Source organism: Erpetoichthys calabaricus, chromosome 8, assembly GCF_900747795.2.
Source record: "Erpetoichthys calabaricus chromosome 8, fErpCal1.3, whole genome shotgun sequence".
Lineage (NCBI taxonomy): Eukaryota > Metazoa > Chordata > Cladistia > Polypteriformes > Polypteridae > Erpetoichthys > Erpetoichthys calabaricus.
In genome coordinates this window covers 47,994,072-48,010,981 of record NC_041401.2, presented here as the reverse complement: position 1 = coordinate 48,010,981, position 16,910 = coordinate 47,994,072, and the positions used below count along the sequence as shown (strand labels likewise).

The 16,910-nt window shown below is 37.1% G+C and overlaps 1 protein-coding gene across 1 annotated transcript in view; it reads left to right on the top strand.

Moving 5' to 3' along the window:
* lrp1bb (low density lipoprotein receptor-related protein 1Bb) overlaps positions 1-16,910 on the top strand; it is a 2,167,948-nt gene that overhangs the window by 1,438,865 nt on the left and 712,173 nt on the right. Inside the window, exons 25-27 of the mRNA XM_051931086.1 lie at positions 7,277-7,481; positions 9,874-10,038; positions 14,592-14,836. Of these exons, the coding sequence (XP_051787046.1) occupies positions 7,277-7,481; positions 9,874-10,038; positions 14,592-14,836 (615 nt within the window). The remainder of the gene's footprint in view (positions 1-7,276; positions 7,482-9,873; positions 10,039-14,591; positions 14,837-16,910) is intronic.

Genomic DNA, 16,910 nt, shown 5'->3' with positions numbered 1-16,910 from the left:
CCCTCCTCTATAGAGAATTGTAGGGGGCTAGAGCCCATCCTGGCAACACTGGGTGCAATACAGGACGCCAGTCTGTGAATATAGGCAAAGTAGGCGATTGGCAGGAGCTAGACTGGCAGCGTCCAAATGTGCCACTTTAAACTATTATGTGACATTTTAGAACATGCTGGCAAAGCAGATCTTCCTACTAAACTCTCTCTAATCACTTTGAGAAATGGTTTGGAAATGTGCTAGAAGCTACAGTTACAGCAAAGTATGGCATGTTAAAACAACCAAAATTGTCTGAATACTGTGACTAGGTGGACAGACTATACAAAGCCAGGAGAAGTACTAAGGCACCAACATGTTTAATAGATATAACTTAAATAACACAGCACAGTACAAAATAAAAGCAGGTCTCATTAGCCTTGTGTCTCTTCAAAAAGGCTTTGTCAGCAAGAGTTCTATCCTCATTGTTACAAGGGTCAAAATGAGACCCCAACTTCCTGGGATCACCTGTTTTTATGATGACTGAAACAGAAGGGCGGGACCTATTCTGGATGCTGTGGGTGGGGCTATACATTTTCCTTAGGCACCTTCTTTGGAACTATGGGAGAAAAAGAAGATACAGTGAATGACAGTGCCCTCTTTCATCCCAGTGTGGTATCGCTTACCTTTGCAGAGCCAGAAAGGTGATCCCTTTGCATACATGTCTGAAAATGTCATTATCCAACCCACTATATCCTAACTACAGGGTCACGGGGGTCTACTGCAGCCAATCCCAGCCAACACAGGGCGCAAGGCAGGAAACAAACCCCGGGCAGGATGCCAGCCCACCACAGGGCACACACACCCACACTAGGGACAGTTTAGGATCACCAATGCACCTAACCTGCATGTCTTTGGATTATGGGAGGAAACTGGTGCACCCAGAGAAAACCCACACAGACATGGGGAGAACATGCAAACTCCACACAGGGAGGACCCAGGAAGCGAACTGCACCACCGTGCCGCCCGTGTGAAAGTGTGAATATAAAAAAAGGAGACTTTTAGAAGAACATGAACTCCAAAATTGCAAATGTGGCTTCAGGAGAGCCCAGCTTCTCGAAACTAAACCAAAAAGGCAAGAAAAAAACAAATAAGCTACAGTTTCTGTAGAGCATGGACTAGCAAAGTGATATGGGTCCATTTTGCACTTTTGTAAAAGACTTGCGTAATTAATCCAACAATATCATAAATATAAGAATCCTTTTTTAGTTAAGAACACGATTGGTGCAGTTTGTGAGGAATTTTTTAATAGACTTTCAGTTTGTGTGCATTAAGAAGAGATTTAGAATGGTTTGGGATATATGTATTGATTTGTCATTAAAGCTTTGGATACTTTGCAGTGCTCAGGCTGTCCTATAATACACTTAACAAGTGTTTAAAGTGGAAGTGCCATAGTGCTACAATATTTACTCTTCCTGTGTTATAACCTTCTGGTTGTAAAGTTGCTAATTGAAGGGGTTGGCACAACTGTGTTTTGCCTAGAGAAGTAGAATGGGCTGCAATGGCCCCAATTGTATGAGAACATTCACTGAAAGGAAAAGAGCCACATTACCTTCAGTTATGCTGTGTCATTAATCTTAGTTTGGAAATATTCAGATTATGTCCAGACTGATTTTGTACAATTTTAATGACAACATCACTATGCAATTTTCTTGGAAATTTTTTCTGGCCATTTTGAGTTGTTTTCGGTGGCATACATAGCTGGTCATATGGGACAGACACTGCCATGTGGGAAATCATTATTTTGTCAGTATTTAAAACGGCAGTGCAGTAATCCAGAATACAAAGTTTTTGATAAAGACTCTCTAGTAATGAATCTTTGGTTAGCGAATATATGGGTGTTAGACAGATTTAGAACTACTTCTTTGACTTTCGTTTAACTTATTTGGATTTTGACAAGCAAGTTTTTCTTTCGATTCCCCCAGTATTTGGACATAAGCTTGTTCCCTGGAAATGATAATATCTGCTCTTTTAAAGATGTTTTGCTTGTCATCATTTTTTAACTTTACCTGAACATATTCTGTTCTCCAACCAATGAGTATCGTTATAGGCTGTGATAATTTACTATCACTATTTAATATAACATGCCTGCTTTTAACATGAAGAAGGAAAGTGGCATGTCCAGAGGAAGCCTGTACATGTACAGTGAAAGATGTGCAAATTTAAAAAATACAGTGACTGAGCAAGGAACTGATTCCTTAAATTCTGAGGCAACCGGACTCTGCAATTTTTTTTCATTACTAGTTATTTGAAGGTCTAATAAGCTTAAATTATATACTTTATTTGAAAAATAAAGTGTGGCCGGGAGCAGGAATGATAGGCAGGCAACAATTAAAGGCTGGGCCATCAACCAGGTCATCCCGTTTAATATGATAGTCTTTTTCTTTAGAAATTAAAGAGCACCCTCAGGCGAAAGGAAAAATAAAGGCCATTTAGACACACACACAAAAAAAATACTAAGCACTAAGCACTGTGGGTGGCCGGCTTCTTTATTGCATGTGAACCAGAAAGGCGGCTAAGTGCCCTCACTAGGCAGTCTCTCAGTGCTGCAGAGGGAGAAGGAGAAGATGATGTTAACGACAGCGCTCCCTCTTGTCTTGGGGGGACTATCGCCCACTTCAGTTGAGCCAGTGAGGAGGTCCTTAGACGTGCGTGCATGACTAAAGGAGACTGTAGATTCCCATATTCTAACTTTTACAGTTACCATATATTTTAAAATTAGCTCACAATTTTTGTAGGTAAACTTCAAAGAGTAAGTGACACAGACAGTAAGCAAAGAGAAACAGTTGGTCCCTTTCCAACTCATATGAACTCTGTTACTGTCAAAGATAAAGGTGACATGAACTGGCTTCTGACATTATAAAATTATATATATATATATATATATATATATATATATATATATATATATATATATATATATATATATATATATATATAATTTATTTATTTTGTTACCTAAATTTCTATATAGCTCTTCTAGATTTATTTCACTTACCCCACACCCTAAGACTTATATTCAAATGCCCTTCTGATGTCTTCAAGAAGTTGAACTCTATAACCCACTGTCAAGTTTACTACTGTCAAACTCCCATTAACAGCTGTGCTAAACAGAACATATCATTTGTAGATCTTCAGAAATCTTTTATCATTCTACCTACCTCTAGGGAACACTAGGATCCCTGACTAATCCAATGACTTTATGGTTGGAGTTAATTTATTAGCCAATCTTTTGATGCCCAGAAGTCTGTCTATTCACTTTGTAAACTAATTTTATATCAAAATTCTGTAAATCGATACTAACTTTTCTCATTACAATCCATTAAATTTAATTGAAACCATTTTAACATTCAAGTTGCTCGGAAAGCGTTTCTATATCTGATTGTCACAGACTGCTGGGAACAGCTTTTAAATTGCAATGTTGGCCTGTATTCTAGGAGCGTTTAACTCTTATGACATTTATGACTGCAGTGTGCATAACTAAGAAGTGCACATGTATGTTAATATTTTTCTTTGTATCAAACTGCTTAATGAGATTTAACAAGGCCCTTGTATGTCATTTTCCCCAATCCATCAAAAGAGGATGCCAGAGCACAGAAACTAAACAAAACAAAGGTTTTGAATTAATGGAGTGTTACTAAAGCACAAATGCAAAATAATAAAACACTTAATTGCCCCTTTAGGGCCTACATATACTAGCATCATTGTGATTTTGTGAGGACATCTTAACTTTCCCACTCAGTAATCCACTTGCTTCTGCTTCACACTGTTAGCCATTTTCCTCTCTTCGGAGAATGTTTTGCCTATGGCTGCTGCTTTGAATTCAGTAAGCCCTGCAGTAACGCAACCTTTACACCTGCTCTTACGGTTTAATTTTAGGGTATCACTTGAATTATTTTCCAGTGTCAGGGCTTCCTTCTAAAGTCAACTGTGCAGCCTCTAGTGTAGTGTCTCTTCTTTATCCTTTCCTGAAGTATTAGAGCATGTTTTCAGTCAGTCCACCCCAAAATTATCCCCTAGTTAATGACATAATGAAATAATGTCTCCGGCAGGGCATCTGTGTGGCTAAACAGCATTATGTATTATGCGTGTCTCTGCTTAACAATACTCAATTTAAAAAAAGGGTCAGCCAGTCTGTATTCATGTTACAAATTTCAACAAATTTACTTCATTAAATGTTTATAGTATGCGGGTATTCAAAGGCAGAAACTCGAAGACCATTGCATTACTGTATGTTACTCTTTTTAAGAATATTCTGTTTCCTGTGTAAAGCAATTTAATTTTCACCTTAGGGAAAATTAACTAACTTCAGATAACCTATATTTTTATTCTGCATATTTCTGCTGTATTTGCATGTCGGCCTACCCTGCTATATAACACTTGGCAAACTGAAAAGTAAGATTCCCTGAAAACATTGGACAATGAAAACTTAGCTTCTTGAACATTTTTGGGTGTATCTTAAGGATTTTGACCTGCTGATCACAAAAATCACGTTAACATTTTCCTTTTATGCACCATTTATTGCAATTGTCTGTTTTTGTGATCTCCTCTCATATTGTAAGTATACAGTACAGCATCTACAACTAGAACCAGAGGCGATTCTAGGAACTCTGGGGACCCCAGACAAAAAACTCCATGGGCAACTCAACTCACAGAATGTTTGGAATATCTTAAAACAATAATAGAATAAAGTAAATTTAAAAAACAATTAAGTACATAAAATACAAATAAATGTAATATGCACATGGTAATAATGAATAAATACAAATTGTACATTGTAATATTTTTTAAAAAATAAGTAAAAACTGCACATAATAGAAATTCAAAAACACAAAAAATGGCTTGTAAATTTATTAGTATATCTTTCCAAATCTCAGTTTCTCAATCTCTGTGTCTGAGTTCCAAAGTTCTTCGAACACTGTGTGCTATTGAAGTTGATAGCCCCTCCTGACATGTGGTAGATCTCAAGCAATATTTAAACAGCTTTAAAGATAGAAACTTCTCTCACCAGAGGCAACTGTGATAGAAAGAGTCAGGACTGCTGAGGGGCTACATTTTGACTTCTTAGACTCACACTGTTACGTTCTCCGCTTTGGCTGAATTGGTGCTGCTGATTTTTTGTTGTGCACTGACTCTTTTATGAATTTATTATTCATTAGCCAATCTTTTATTTAGTCTGGAGAGATTAAATCCGAATCAGAAATAGCCAATTGTCTAAACAAACTGAGTCAATCCACACATGTGGAAATGCTTCCAGACATGTACATGTTCTTGAAGATTTATGAAATCGTCTTTGATTACATTTAATGTAACTAAAAAAGTAACATTCATCACAAACACTTTCGCAACAGAGATTGGCGCCACTGCTTAGGGTGTTTCCAACCATGTTATAGTGTGTCTGGAACAAACTACTGAGACATGTAGTTGAAGCAGAAACACTGACAACCTTTAAAAAGAATCTGGATGATATATTGGAACAGCTTAGCCATTCACTAAACAAATGGACTTGATGGATAGAATGGACACCTCTCTTTCATTAAGTTTCTTATGTTCTCATGTGTTGAGGCTGTGCTTCAAGGGGAATTCCTGTAGACTTGTCTTTGCAATGAGTACCTATGTAAAAGAATGCCCTAGGGGCATTGTCTGTCCTGTCACTGTGTCTCTGACTGGAACATTTCTGGTGATCTAAAAGGTTTGGGACTGACACTAGAAATGCATTTTGGATATACAAAGTACTATTGTTTAATTTGCGAATTGGACAGCAATGCCAAAGAGTCTTGTTAAAGTGAAAAGTGCTCTTTTATCATTTGGTTCCAGGACAGTAAAGTATGGCACATACAACACTTGTTGACCCAACAAAGATATGTTTGACTCCTCTTCATATAAAATGTGGACTGATGACAAATTTCTTGGAAGCGATGAACAAGGAACATGAAGGATTTCAAATAACTGATGTCGAGATTAAGGAAGGCATTTTTGTTGGTCAAAAAAATTATACATGTCATCTCTGATAATTGGTTTTAAGATCTGCAGGTGGGCCCAGAGGAAATCACATGGAAGGCACTCCATGATGTTGGTGAGGATTTTCTTGGCAGCTACAGCGGACAAGGCCATGTCCAGATGGATGACAACTTTCTTCAAGCAAACAAAAACATGAAGTGTAACATGTCACTAAAAAATAATTTTCTGCATTCACACTTGGACTTCTTCCCTGTTGCTTCTGGTGCAGTCACTGATGAACATGGTGAAAGGTTTCAACAGGACATTGCAAGTGGAATCAATTAATGCTTGCCAACTATTGTTGGACACTCAAACGAGAAGCATCAGATGCTGGGTACAAAAAAAATCAGCAGCAAAACATTCTTAGCTCAGCTGAATTAATGCAGTGTGTCTGAATCATTAAGCGAGCAAACACTCTAAATTTAAATTTAAATCTAACTTTATTTCATGCTTCTCCAAAGTCCTATATGCTACAGTATGAACTTTTATTTGTGTTTAGCTTGAAGCTGTCTATCATAATCACCAAAAACTTTTCAGGAAGTAAAACATTTTAGAATATGTATTGTCTGGTGATTGGAATTTTTATCCATATATAGTAGATTTGTTTGTTTACATCCTATTAGTTTTTGTTTTCTATTTTAACAGAGGGGACTTCTCTTGTGGTATGAGGTGCCAGGGAGATAAGTCAAGTATATATTATTCATTCTTAGTCTGCAGATCAAGAATCTCTTATTCACATTGTAGCACAGGAAGCAACTTCTCAGCCAGAGTCCTGACCCATGTGAGAACCATAAGCAAACTGTCCTGCATCTGCTTTTTGACCTTCCTGGACTGACATTCATCTTCCCTTTTAGGGAAAGTGTGGGGCAACGATCTTCCCTAAAAGAGAGCAGAACGAGCTCTGAGGCATCTAGAGCTCACAGTCCTCCGTTTAGTCAGTTCCCTGTGCTTCTACTTTACAACTAAGAGAGACTGGCAAAATATGACACCTCTTATGATGCTGGAATGTACCCTCAATCAGATGTTGGTTCATTACAGACAACTTTTATTAAAGAACTATAAAACTACAATGTAATATTTGCTTAACTGTTGTACATTTCAAAAAGTAACACATATGGGGTCCAAGAGAATACTTTAATATTTTGTTATTAATTGAAAAATATTGGGTTTAAATGTGTAAACAGTATTAATGTATTCATTTAGAATTGCCTATTTAAACTCTATTTAAGTGTATTTCATGTTATTGTAGGTGTGACTGGAGTAGAGGTTGTTGTTCAACATGGCTTGGCGACACCAGAGGGTTTGGCAGTGGACTGGATAGCAGGGAACTTTTACTGGATTGACAGCAACTTGGACCAGATCGAAGTAGCTAAACTCGATGGATACATGAGGATGACATTGATTGCAGGTGGCATGGAACATCCTAGGGCAATCGCTTTGGATCCTCGACATGGGTTTGTCTGTTTATCCACTCTCATTTTTTTCCATCCTTAGTGTAACTGAAACTACTGTTTAAATTTAGTTTGTCCTTCGATGTGTTCTTTCATTTTAATAAGTACTGGGTTGTTGGAAGAAAGCATACGTGAAATGTCATTTGTATTCAGGGTGTTTGCACGATAATAATAATGACTATAATAAATATTCATTTAGAACTGCAGAAAAATAACTTGGTGGGCTGTAGAAAAGCAAATGTAACTATTCATTCAGGACTACAACTTATTATCCTTAGTTTTTCTTCTTTCTTGTATCATGTTACGGCCTAGGAAGGAACCACTCGGTTCCATGAGTGGTACATTATTTTGTAGTACAACTAGTCCTTCTATTACGTAAAGATTACATTTCTGCACTGAAATTTACTAAAATATAGAAAGCTACAACATATGTCACAGGATATTTCATAATGAATAAATTCAGACTGTAGTTATTTTAAAACTAATTTTCTATTTTTGTATATTTTTTTTTAAATAGTAAGTCATGCATTTAAGCTGTAAACATTACAAAGAAATCCATCTTACATTTAGAAGAAAACGGATTCTCTACCAAAAATGCAGCATATGCATGTTGTGCAAATGACATAGTATGATATTCTCAAACCCACTTAATTCAGTTCAAGGATGTGGGGGAAAGGTACCTATTTCATCAGGACTGTGCACAAGGCAGGAATCTGCTCTAGACTGGGTGCCAGCCTATTGCAGAGCCATGCTATGCATATAGTTATATACTAAATGTTACACACTAAATAAAGTGGAGCTGAATAATAAAAATCTGATCCAGCTTTAAATCCTTCACTTTTCAAGTCCTGCACCTAGTTTTGGCCAATGTGAAGTTTGTTTATTCTCCCTGTTACCAGTATGGGGTTTTCCTTGCAAAGTACAATGGGTAGCTGCAAAATCTAATTTGGTCCCAAGGGTGCGTGAATGAGCTTTAAAATGAAATGGCACTGATTAGTTCTGGCCTTATACCCCATCCTGCCAACTACCATGCCCCTGAATTAGATAAGATTGGTATGGGAATGGTGTATTATGTCCTGTGAGTCAGACAAAATTAGTAATCCTAAATCCCCAACTCTCTTTTGAAAATATTTCATTAAAAATATTCATGAGGTTCCAGTGGACTTTTGTACTTGTTGGCTACCTTTCCATTTGAACTTTATTGTTAATTGGTTCTTGCCTCCCATCCTATGCTGCCATGAGAGCCTTAATAGAATGCATCAGTTCAGGAAATGAATGGCTAGATTTGAATTGTCTGGCAGTTAAGGGAAAAACAAACAAGAACTCAGAATCTTAACAAGACAGTGGGCTAAAATGAAAGAACGTAATATGGAAAAGGAATTTTGCAAAGTAATGCTAATAGAATGGCATGTAATGGTAATTTCTGGGGTTGCAGACTGAGAACAGAGACAGGCCAGCTTATTACAAGGGAATTTTAGATAAGGGCTAGGGGACTGATCTGGCATAAAGAAAGACGCCATGTTTATAACTAAAGTTTCTTACCACTGCTACTGTATATGCAATATGTAAACGAAAATGGTTCCAGATCATAATTCAGTTGAGAAATCTTTCATGAATATATGTGCTGTTATATTTTTAACCATAAACAAGATTATGACATCATATTTTGTAGTCTTGGGTAGCATTTACTCTATTTTATTCTATGGGAATAATATTGCTTTCCCAAAAATGTCTAAAGAAACACAATTTACAATCATTCAAGCTCCATTTAATCTACTCAACTATTTAACTATATTAATACTTGCCCCAAATAATATACTTTCCTTTTTAAAACCAGTAGCACATTTTACATAATAGTAAATTAAAGACAGGTTGTTGGATTAATCATTGAATTTTGGGGAAAAAAAAACCCCAATAAACTTCATTTTCCTTTTCGGCTTAATGATGAACAATATTTTAATAAAGCACTGTGATTAGCTATTCTGTTTGATATGGCTTTAAATCATTTTATATTCTTTTCAATAATTGCCATGAAAGAACTTGGATTGTAAAGGGGTACATGGAGAAGAAGCCTAGCTCATGGGAAGAATAACTCCATAACCCAAAGGGGATTCTTTCATCTGCGGTTTGTAACAGAGAATTGGTAATTAAATGGAGAAAGCAACAGCAGAAAAAAGAATGTCGCTCCTCAAAATTACTCGACTGTCATTTCAATGCCATAAATTATGATATGGCCTATCTTTCTTGGGACATGCTATCTTAGGTGGAACATTACTCTAGTGTATTGAAGATGAAATAGATGTATGAATAAAAAACTTTCACACATTTAAATGACTTCTTTCTTGCTGATAGAATGCAATCTGATAACCCAAGAAGTGTTTTTATTTTCCCATAGAATTCTCTTCTGGACAGACTGGGATGCAACGTTTCCTCGCATTGAGGCTGCTTCAATGAGTGGTGCTGGGCGACGCATTATCTTTAAAGATATGGAAATTGGGGCTTGGCCAAATGGATTAACTGTTGACCACAATGAAAACAGGATTGTGTGGACTGATGCGAGGTATGGCAATCCAGTTAGGTTTAATTTTTAATGTTAAGATGAAATCAAAAATGTTGTCCTACATACAGAAATATTAAATAGTAATGTACATTAATAATATGGTGAGCACAACATTATGATGTTCAACTGTCTTAAAAGTAAAGTTAAATCAAAATAATTAAAAAATTATTTTTGTGCATCCTGTATAGAAAAAGCTTACAAGGATTTAGTAGATAAATACTGTAAGGAATGCCTGGCAACCCAACCCGGCAGGGATCCCCAAGAAATAGAAGGATTGGGGAGGCAGCTTCTTTAGGGCACTACCTCCCACAGAAAGTTAGATGGCAGCTCCCCTGAGTTGCAGTGGTGCACCGTATTCCCTCAGGGCACTATGGGACTTGGAGTTCTATATCTCAGCCCTGTTGGGTACCATGAGTGCTGCCAGGGGGTCCAGTGAAAATGGAGGATCCATACGGCTTGAGGTTTCCGCCTAACCCGGAAGTGCTTGCAGATCACATGGGTGGAAGAGGAGAAACACTTCTGGGTTGGCCAATATAAAAGGACTTGCTGGCCTCACAGGGATGAGCTAGAGGAAGGCGGCGGAGGATGAAGCTTGCAGGGAGGAGAAGAGGAGGCAAAGACCAGAAAAGAACGAAAGAGTCATCATTGTGCTTGCATTGTACTTGTGGCTGTGGGATATGCTTTGTGAAGAGTTTTCCTCACAATAAAAAGGCAATTTTGTGTTTTAACGTCTGCCCTGTGTCTGTTGTGTTGGGTTTGAGGGAGCTGGAATGCTCCCTAGTCCACAATACTTTTAATATAATTATAATTGCAATTTAATAGTGCCTGCATTATAGGTAAGCATTTCAGACATTACTGATCGTGTAAATATTTCTTTAAAATTGTAATGATAAAATTAGCATAGAAAATAGTTAAAACAAAGTAATTATAAGATGCTAAAAAATATTAAAATGTAAATACTTATGTTGAAATAGGTATATGATAAAAACCTATTACACAAAAGGAATCACAGGTTAGTGTGTTACATTGCTTTAAGAAGTTATACATGTTTGAATTCACCAGCAACTTTAAACAGAGATATTATTAATAAGGGATGGTATAATATTGTTAACACGCCTGCACTGAACATGACCAGAAGTATTCTTTTATGACAGTTCACCATTTCTTTCAAATGCATTGTTTTTTTGCTTGACTAAAATGATGGGAATTGCAAGTTTCTGAGCTTGAGTCTTTCAGAGAGAACACTTGCCGATTCAAAAGTATGAAACCAAATTGTCAGGTAGACACCAAACACATTATGAGAAATATGGTTATCTTGACTGAGTTTTGCTTTACTATAAGCTTATGTCAATATGACTTCAATAACTTCAATGAAAAGCATCTAGAAGCTGTACCAGCTAGCAGTTTTGCAGATCAAAAGAAGAGCAAAACCATCTACAAAAATGTTTAAAACTCATCTATTGAAATATGTAGAATTTTAATCTCTGACTCTCTCATTAAGGAGCCAGTAGTCAGCTGTTAGTTTAACACTATTGAACCAGCTCTCAAAGTGGCTGCCACTCTGCTGAAGGGGCTACCTGTGACTGATGCAGATCTACATATGTGCTAATGTTGTGCATTTACTTGATATACATAGAAAAAAAATGGGATCTAAAATAAGGAAAATCCTTTTTCAATGTGCATGATTTTACTGGACACTCTATCCTCCCAATATTTACATTTGTTTTCACTGGGTACTCTAGTGTCCCTCCAAAACATAAAGATATTTTAATTGGTGACTCCAAATTGGCTGCATGTGAGAGACTTTGATTTTATCAATGAGACTGTTCTGTTATGGACTGACATTTCAAGAAGGTTTGGTTTCTGTCTTGTGCTCAACACTTCCAGAATAGTTTCCAGTTCCATAAGACACTGTACTGTTAAAAATGTATTCAAAACATGCCTGAATATTTTTATATTTGAATTACTTTTTGTTAACAGATATTTTCATATAGTCCATTGAATAAATCAGTATAGAGACTTTTAATATTTTAATTTACCATAGTGAATATACATTATACAGGGATGTAGAATATTCAGGCAGGGTATTTTCTGCCAGACATAGGCTTAGGGCTAGTAATCAGAAGCAGGCCATGTCACTGACTATACCGACTTGAGAAGTTATATTAATGAAAATGACCAGGAAATGCACATAGCTAAAACAAGCCAAACTCGGAACCATAAGTAAATCCAAAAAAAAAAGAATAGCTAATGAGAACTCAAAAATTAGAAATTACAACAATAATTGCAAAACTAGAAAATAAAAAATAAAGAGGATTTTTAGAAAGTATGAACAGTAGGATGTATGTGCAAACTCACTTACCCTATAAAAGCCTGAGCTGGCATTTATGCCATTGCTTCAGAGACATCAAGAGAGTCGCACATCCCAGGGAATTCAGGCTAATATTATCATGGAAAGGATTGATGCATTGTTCTTGGCAACAGGGATATGCGTCACAAGAGCATGTTTCACAAAATGGTGGCAGCCAAAACAAAACAATAAATAATAAAATAAAAATGACATTGCAGCAAAATGCTAATAAATTATAAGTTCTTAAAAAAATGCATCAAACATAAAATTTGACTTAGAAATCAGAATAACTGAGTTTCAAAACCCTGGAAAAGTCACATAGACACAGAATCCATTCAGGACAAAGCACAAAAAAATGAATAAAAAATGCCAATGATAATAATCCATCCATCCATTGTCCAACCCGCTGAATCCGAACACAGGGTCACGGGGGTCTGCTGGAGCCAATCCCAGCCAGCAAACTGCACAAGGCAGGAACCAATCCCTGGCAGGGTGCCAACCCACCGCAGATGATAATAATTCTTTGGATTTATATAGCGCTTTTCTCACTACTCAAAGCGCTCAGCAATTGCAGGTTAAGGGCCTTGCCCAAGGGCCCAACAGAGCAGAGTCTCTATTGGCATTTACGGAATTCGAACCGGCAACCTTCCGATCACCAGTGCAGATCCCTAGTCTCACAGCCATCACTCCGCCGAATGATAACAAATGCACATGATTTTCTGCACTGAATAAACTTGTTGGGATTCAGACACAGACAATATTTCAGGGGACTAGCCTTACAGTAGTTATGCTCTTTTATTGGAACATCAAAAACAGAAAGTGATCTATTAGTGATTTGCATTAGTGACTGGTCATTAAAATGAAAAGTGGTAGGAATTTAATAATGACAGAGGTTGCCTAATATGCACATATTTGGGCATGTCTTATAACTTCTACTTTTTAGCAATGAGTCTAGAGTCAAGAGCTCACTTTCAGTAAGCACTCACCAGTAGTAAGAAATTGCATGAGTATTTGAAATTAGTCATTACATGAAACACTCACTCATCTATACACACCCATAAAATTAGAGGCAACATTGTACCAAGCACCAACTTGTGTGGGGAATTGTTGGCAAATGCACAGCAGTTGGGTTGGAATTTGAATCCAGATTGTCAGGAGCCATGTCATACCCTACCATCTCCGAATCCCGCTTAACCCTGAGCAGAGTCCCAGGTAACTGGAGCCTATCCCACCAAGCACAGGGCACAAGGCAGGAACAATCCTTGGACAGGATGCCTGTCTATCGCAGAGGAAGACAGGCAGCATCTCTAATCATTGTAGCTCCGTTCCACGTTAGAGCTTTTGCACAATATTTAATGTATAAGTTAATGTTACATCCATTAGTCTGTTATTCACCTCTAAATAATTAGTCTTTACCTGTTTGGTATCGGAAGGCTTATATGAAATTAAGCCTTAATTCTAACTGTGTGTCTTAGATAAGTCATTATAAAGAATTGAATCTGGTATGTGAATATTGTCTATATTGGTCTTTATGTGTTAGCACCTTCAAAGTTAGGAAAACAGGAAACCAAGAGGCAAACACCAACAGTACATGACTCCAGGTATACCTTTATTTTATTGCAGTGTAACCAAATAATCTGTCAATGCACTGTGACACATACATTAATTATGTTTTGAAATACTGTTGCCAAAATTCTATTCAATGTAAAATTGTTTTTGTAACTGTCAGTACTGGGGAGTACTACTACAGAAACTAAATTTAGTTTTTCATTTAAATAGATTTATGGTCAAAAACATAATGCAAATAGATGAACAAAAGAGCAATTATTCTGGATAAGCCTTTTTTTTCTTTTTAACACAGATGTGTAAATTTAATAGACTTTTGATTCATTGTTTTGGTCTATGTCTTGTTCACATCTCTTTGACAGCTCTAATACATTATGAAATATAATTTCAAAATCAAAAATAAATCACAGCACTGGAAGTTGTCAGGAAGTAATTTTCTTTCTTGACTTTATATAACTGGTATTATATCATATTTACTCCAATCTAGCATGCATTTATTTTTTTTTTGGCCATCCAAACATTGACAGAGATATATTTACTTGCTCAGAGCCAATCCATATTCACATTTGTCTTTACTGTATTTTCAATACAAAAAAGCTGTAAAAGTCTTTTTATATTGTAATTTATCTTCCATCAGGTCTGATGCCATTTTTTCAGCCTTATATGATGGCACTGGAATAATAGAGATCTTACGAGGCCATGAGTATCTTTCACATCCATTTGCGGTTTCCCTTTTTGGAGGGAATGTATACTGGACAGACTGGAGAACAAACACCTTGGCGAAGGCCAATAAATGGACAGGACACAATGTCACGGTGATACAAAAAACGAGTGCCCAGCCTTTTGATTTAGAGATTTATCATCCTAGTAGGCAACCTCAAGGTAAGTAAACATTGCATTAATGTAAATAGTTAACTTATTGTTGTTTTTAACTGTTTACCTTTATTATTTAATTACATTGGCTTTATTCCTTGAGTTTAAATACTTGGGATCAACAATTTCAGAGTAAAGGGGATTGTGGAAGAGAGGTGAAAAAGAGAGTGCAGGCAGGGTGGAATGGGTGGAGAAGAGTGTCAGCAGTGATTTGTGGCAGACGGGTATCAGCAAGAGTGAAAGGGAAGGTCTACAGGACGGTAGTGAGACCAGCTATGTTATATGGGTTGGAGACGGTGGCACTGACCAGAAAGCAGGAGACAGAGTTGGAGGTGGCAGAGGTAAAGATGTTAAGATTTGCTTTGGGTGTGACAAGGATGGATAGGATTAGAAATGAGGACATTAGAGGGTCAACTCAAGTTGGACGGTTGGGAAACAAAGTCAGAGAGGCGAGATTGTGTTGGTTTGGACATGTGCAGAGGAGAGAGGCTGAGTATATTGGGAAAAGGATGTTAACGATAGAGCTGCTAGGAAAGAGGAAAGGAGGAAGGTCTAAGAGAAGGTTTGTGGATTTGGTGAGAGAGGACATGCAGGTGATGGTGTAACAGAGCAAGATGGAGAAGACAGGACGAAATGGAAGAAGATGATCCAATGTGGTAACCCCTAACAGGAGCAGCCGAAAGAAGAAGAATAGGTTTTATTCCTGAATGTAGTATTCTGTATATTGATGGTGTTGCATAGCTTATTACTTCTTTTCTAACTTACTGAAATGCTATACTGATATTTTTTTCTGACTTGTATCAATGTATTCGATTGTGGTTTGAATACTTATTATGAAACTTATTCACAATTGAGTGAACACTGTAAATTTTCCTAGATGGCAGAACAAGTTTCATCCTTGCTTAAATATTGGGTCCATGTACAGTTGCTGCTAATAAATTAAAAATTAAACAGTAAAGTGTCAATCAGCCTGCACTCACTGATGTTCACAGGTAGTGTAGCAAAATATTTGTAGAATGAAGAGGGACGGGAAGTGCACAAGTGGATTATGTGTCATCTTCTTGAGTACAGTATGTGTCCGCTGAATAAGGAGCTACATTTGATACTCTTTAAGTCATCACTTTAGTTATTAGACTTTGGTGGTATCTATCCATTCATTCAGTTACTGAATCTTTTTAATTCAATCACAGGGAATGCCAGAACCTATCCTGGCAGCACTGGGATACCAGGCCAAAACCAGCCCTTAATGTGATTGTCAGTAATTACTGAGAATAACTACTCGCACATCCACAGATATTGGACCAATTTAGATTTGCCATTTAACCCTAACATGTACACCTTTGGGACGTGGGCAAAGATTTGGAGTACCTGGAGAAGAGTAAATATATAAGTAGAAGGACAACAAGCAATCTTCACACAGATAGGGACCGTCACCTGACTGTTAAAACATTTTCTAACCCATTTAATCGTATTTAGAGTAATGGGAGCCTGGAGTCCATCCCAGAAGCTTTGGGTACAAGGCAGAACACTTACCCCACTTAGACACGCAACTACATGGGAAAAACTTAAAATTCCAGCTAACCTAACGTGCACTTCTTTGAGATGTGGAAGGGGAACTAGAGTAAAACCCACACAGTGTAGAATGTGCAAACTACACATAGACAACAAACAGCTTAGGGATTCAAACCCAGCACTCTGATTCCATGAGGCAGCAGTGCTAACCGTTACTGTTCTTTACCCAGAAAAAAGTACTACAGTTTTTTTATCTAAAGCTTAACTAAATGTTTGGCAAGTAATGCAAAATTGACAGTCTAGCAGGAATAACAGCCTAGGTGGAGTTAAGTGCATCAGTGAGTTCAAGTACTAAATTACAAAGGAGCAATCTGTAAACATGATCACAATACATCAAGGACTGACAAGGTCAGAAAAAGAATTCTGAAGTAGATATCAGCAGCAATGGAGTGGAGAAGAGGAGTTATGTAAGTGCAGGGGAAGACATATTACACATTCTTGATTATTCTATTTCTTGTATTTGGCTCATAGTGTTATCACAAGATCATGGTATACAACAGAGCAAGGGTTT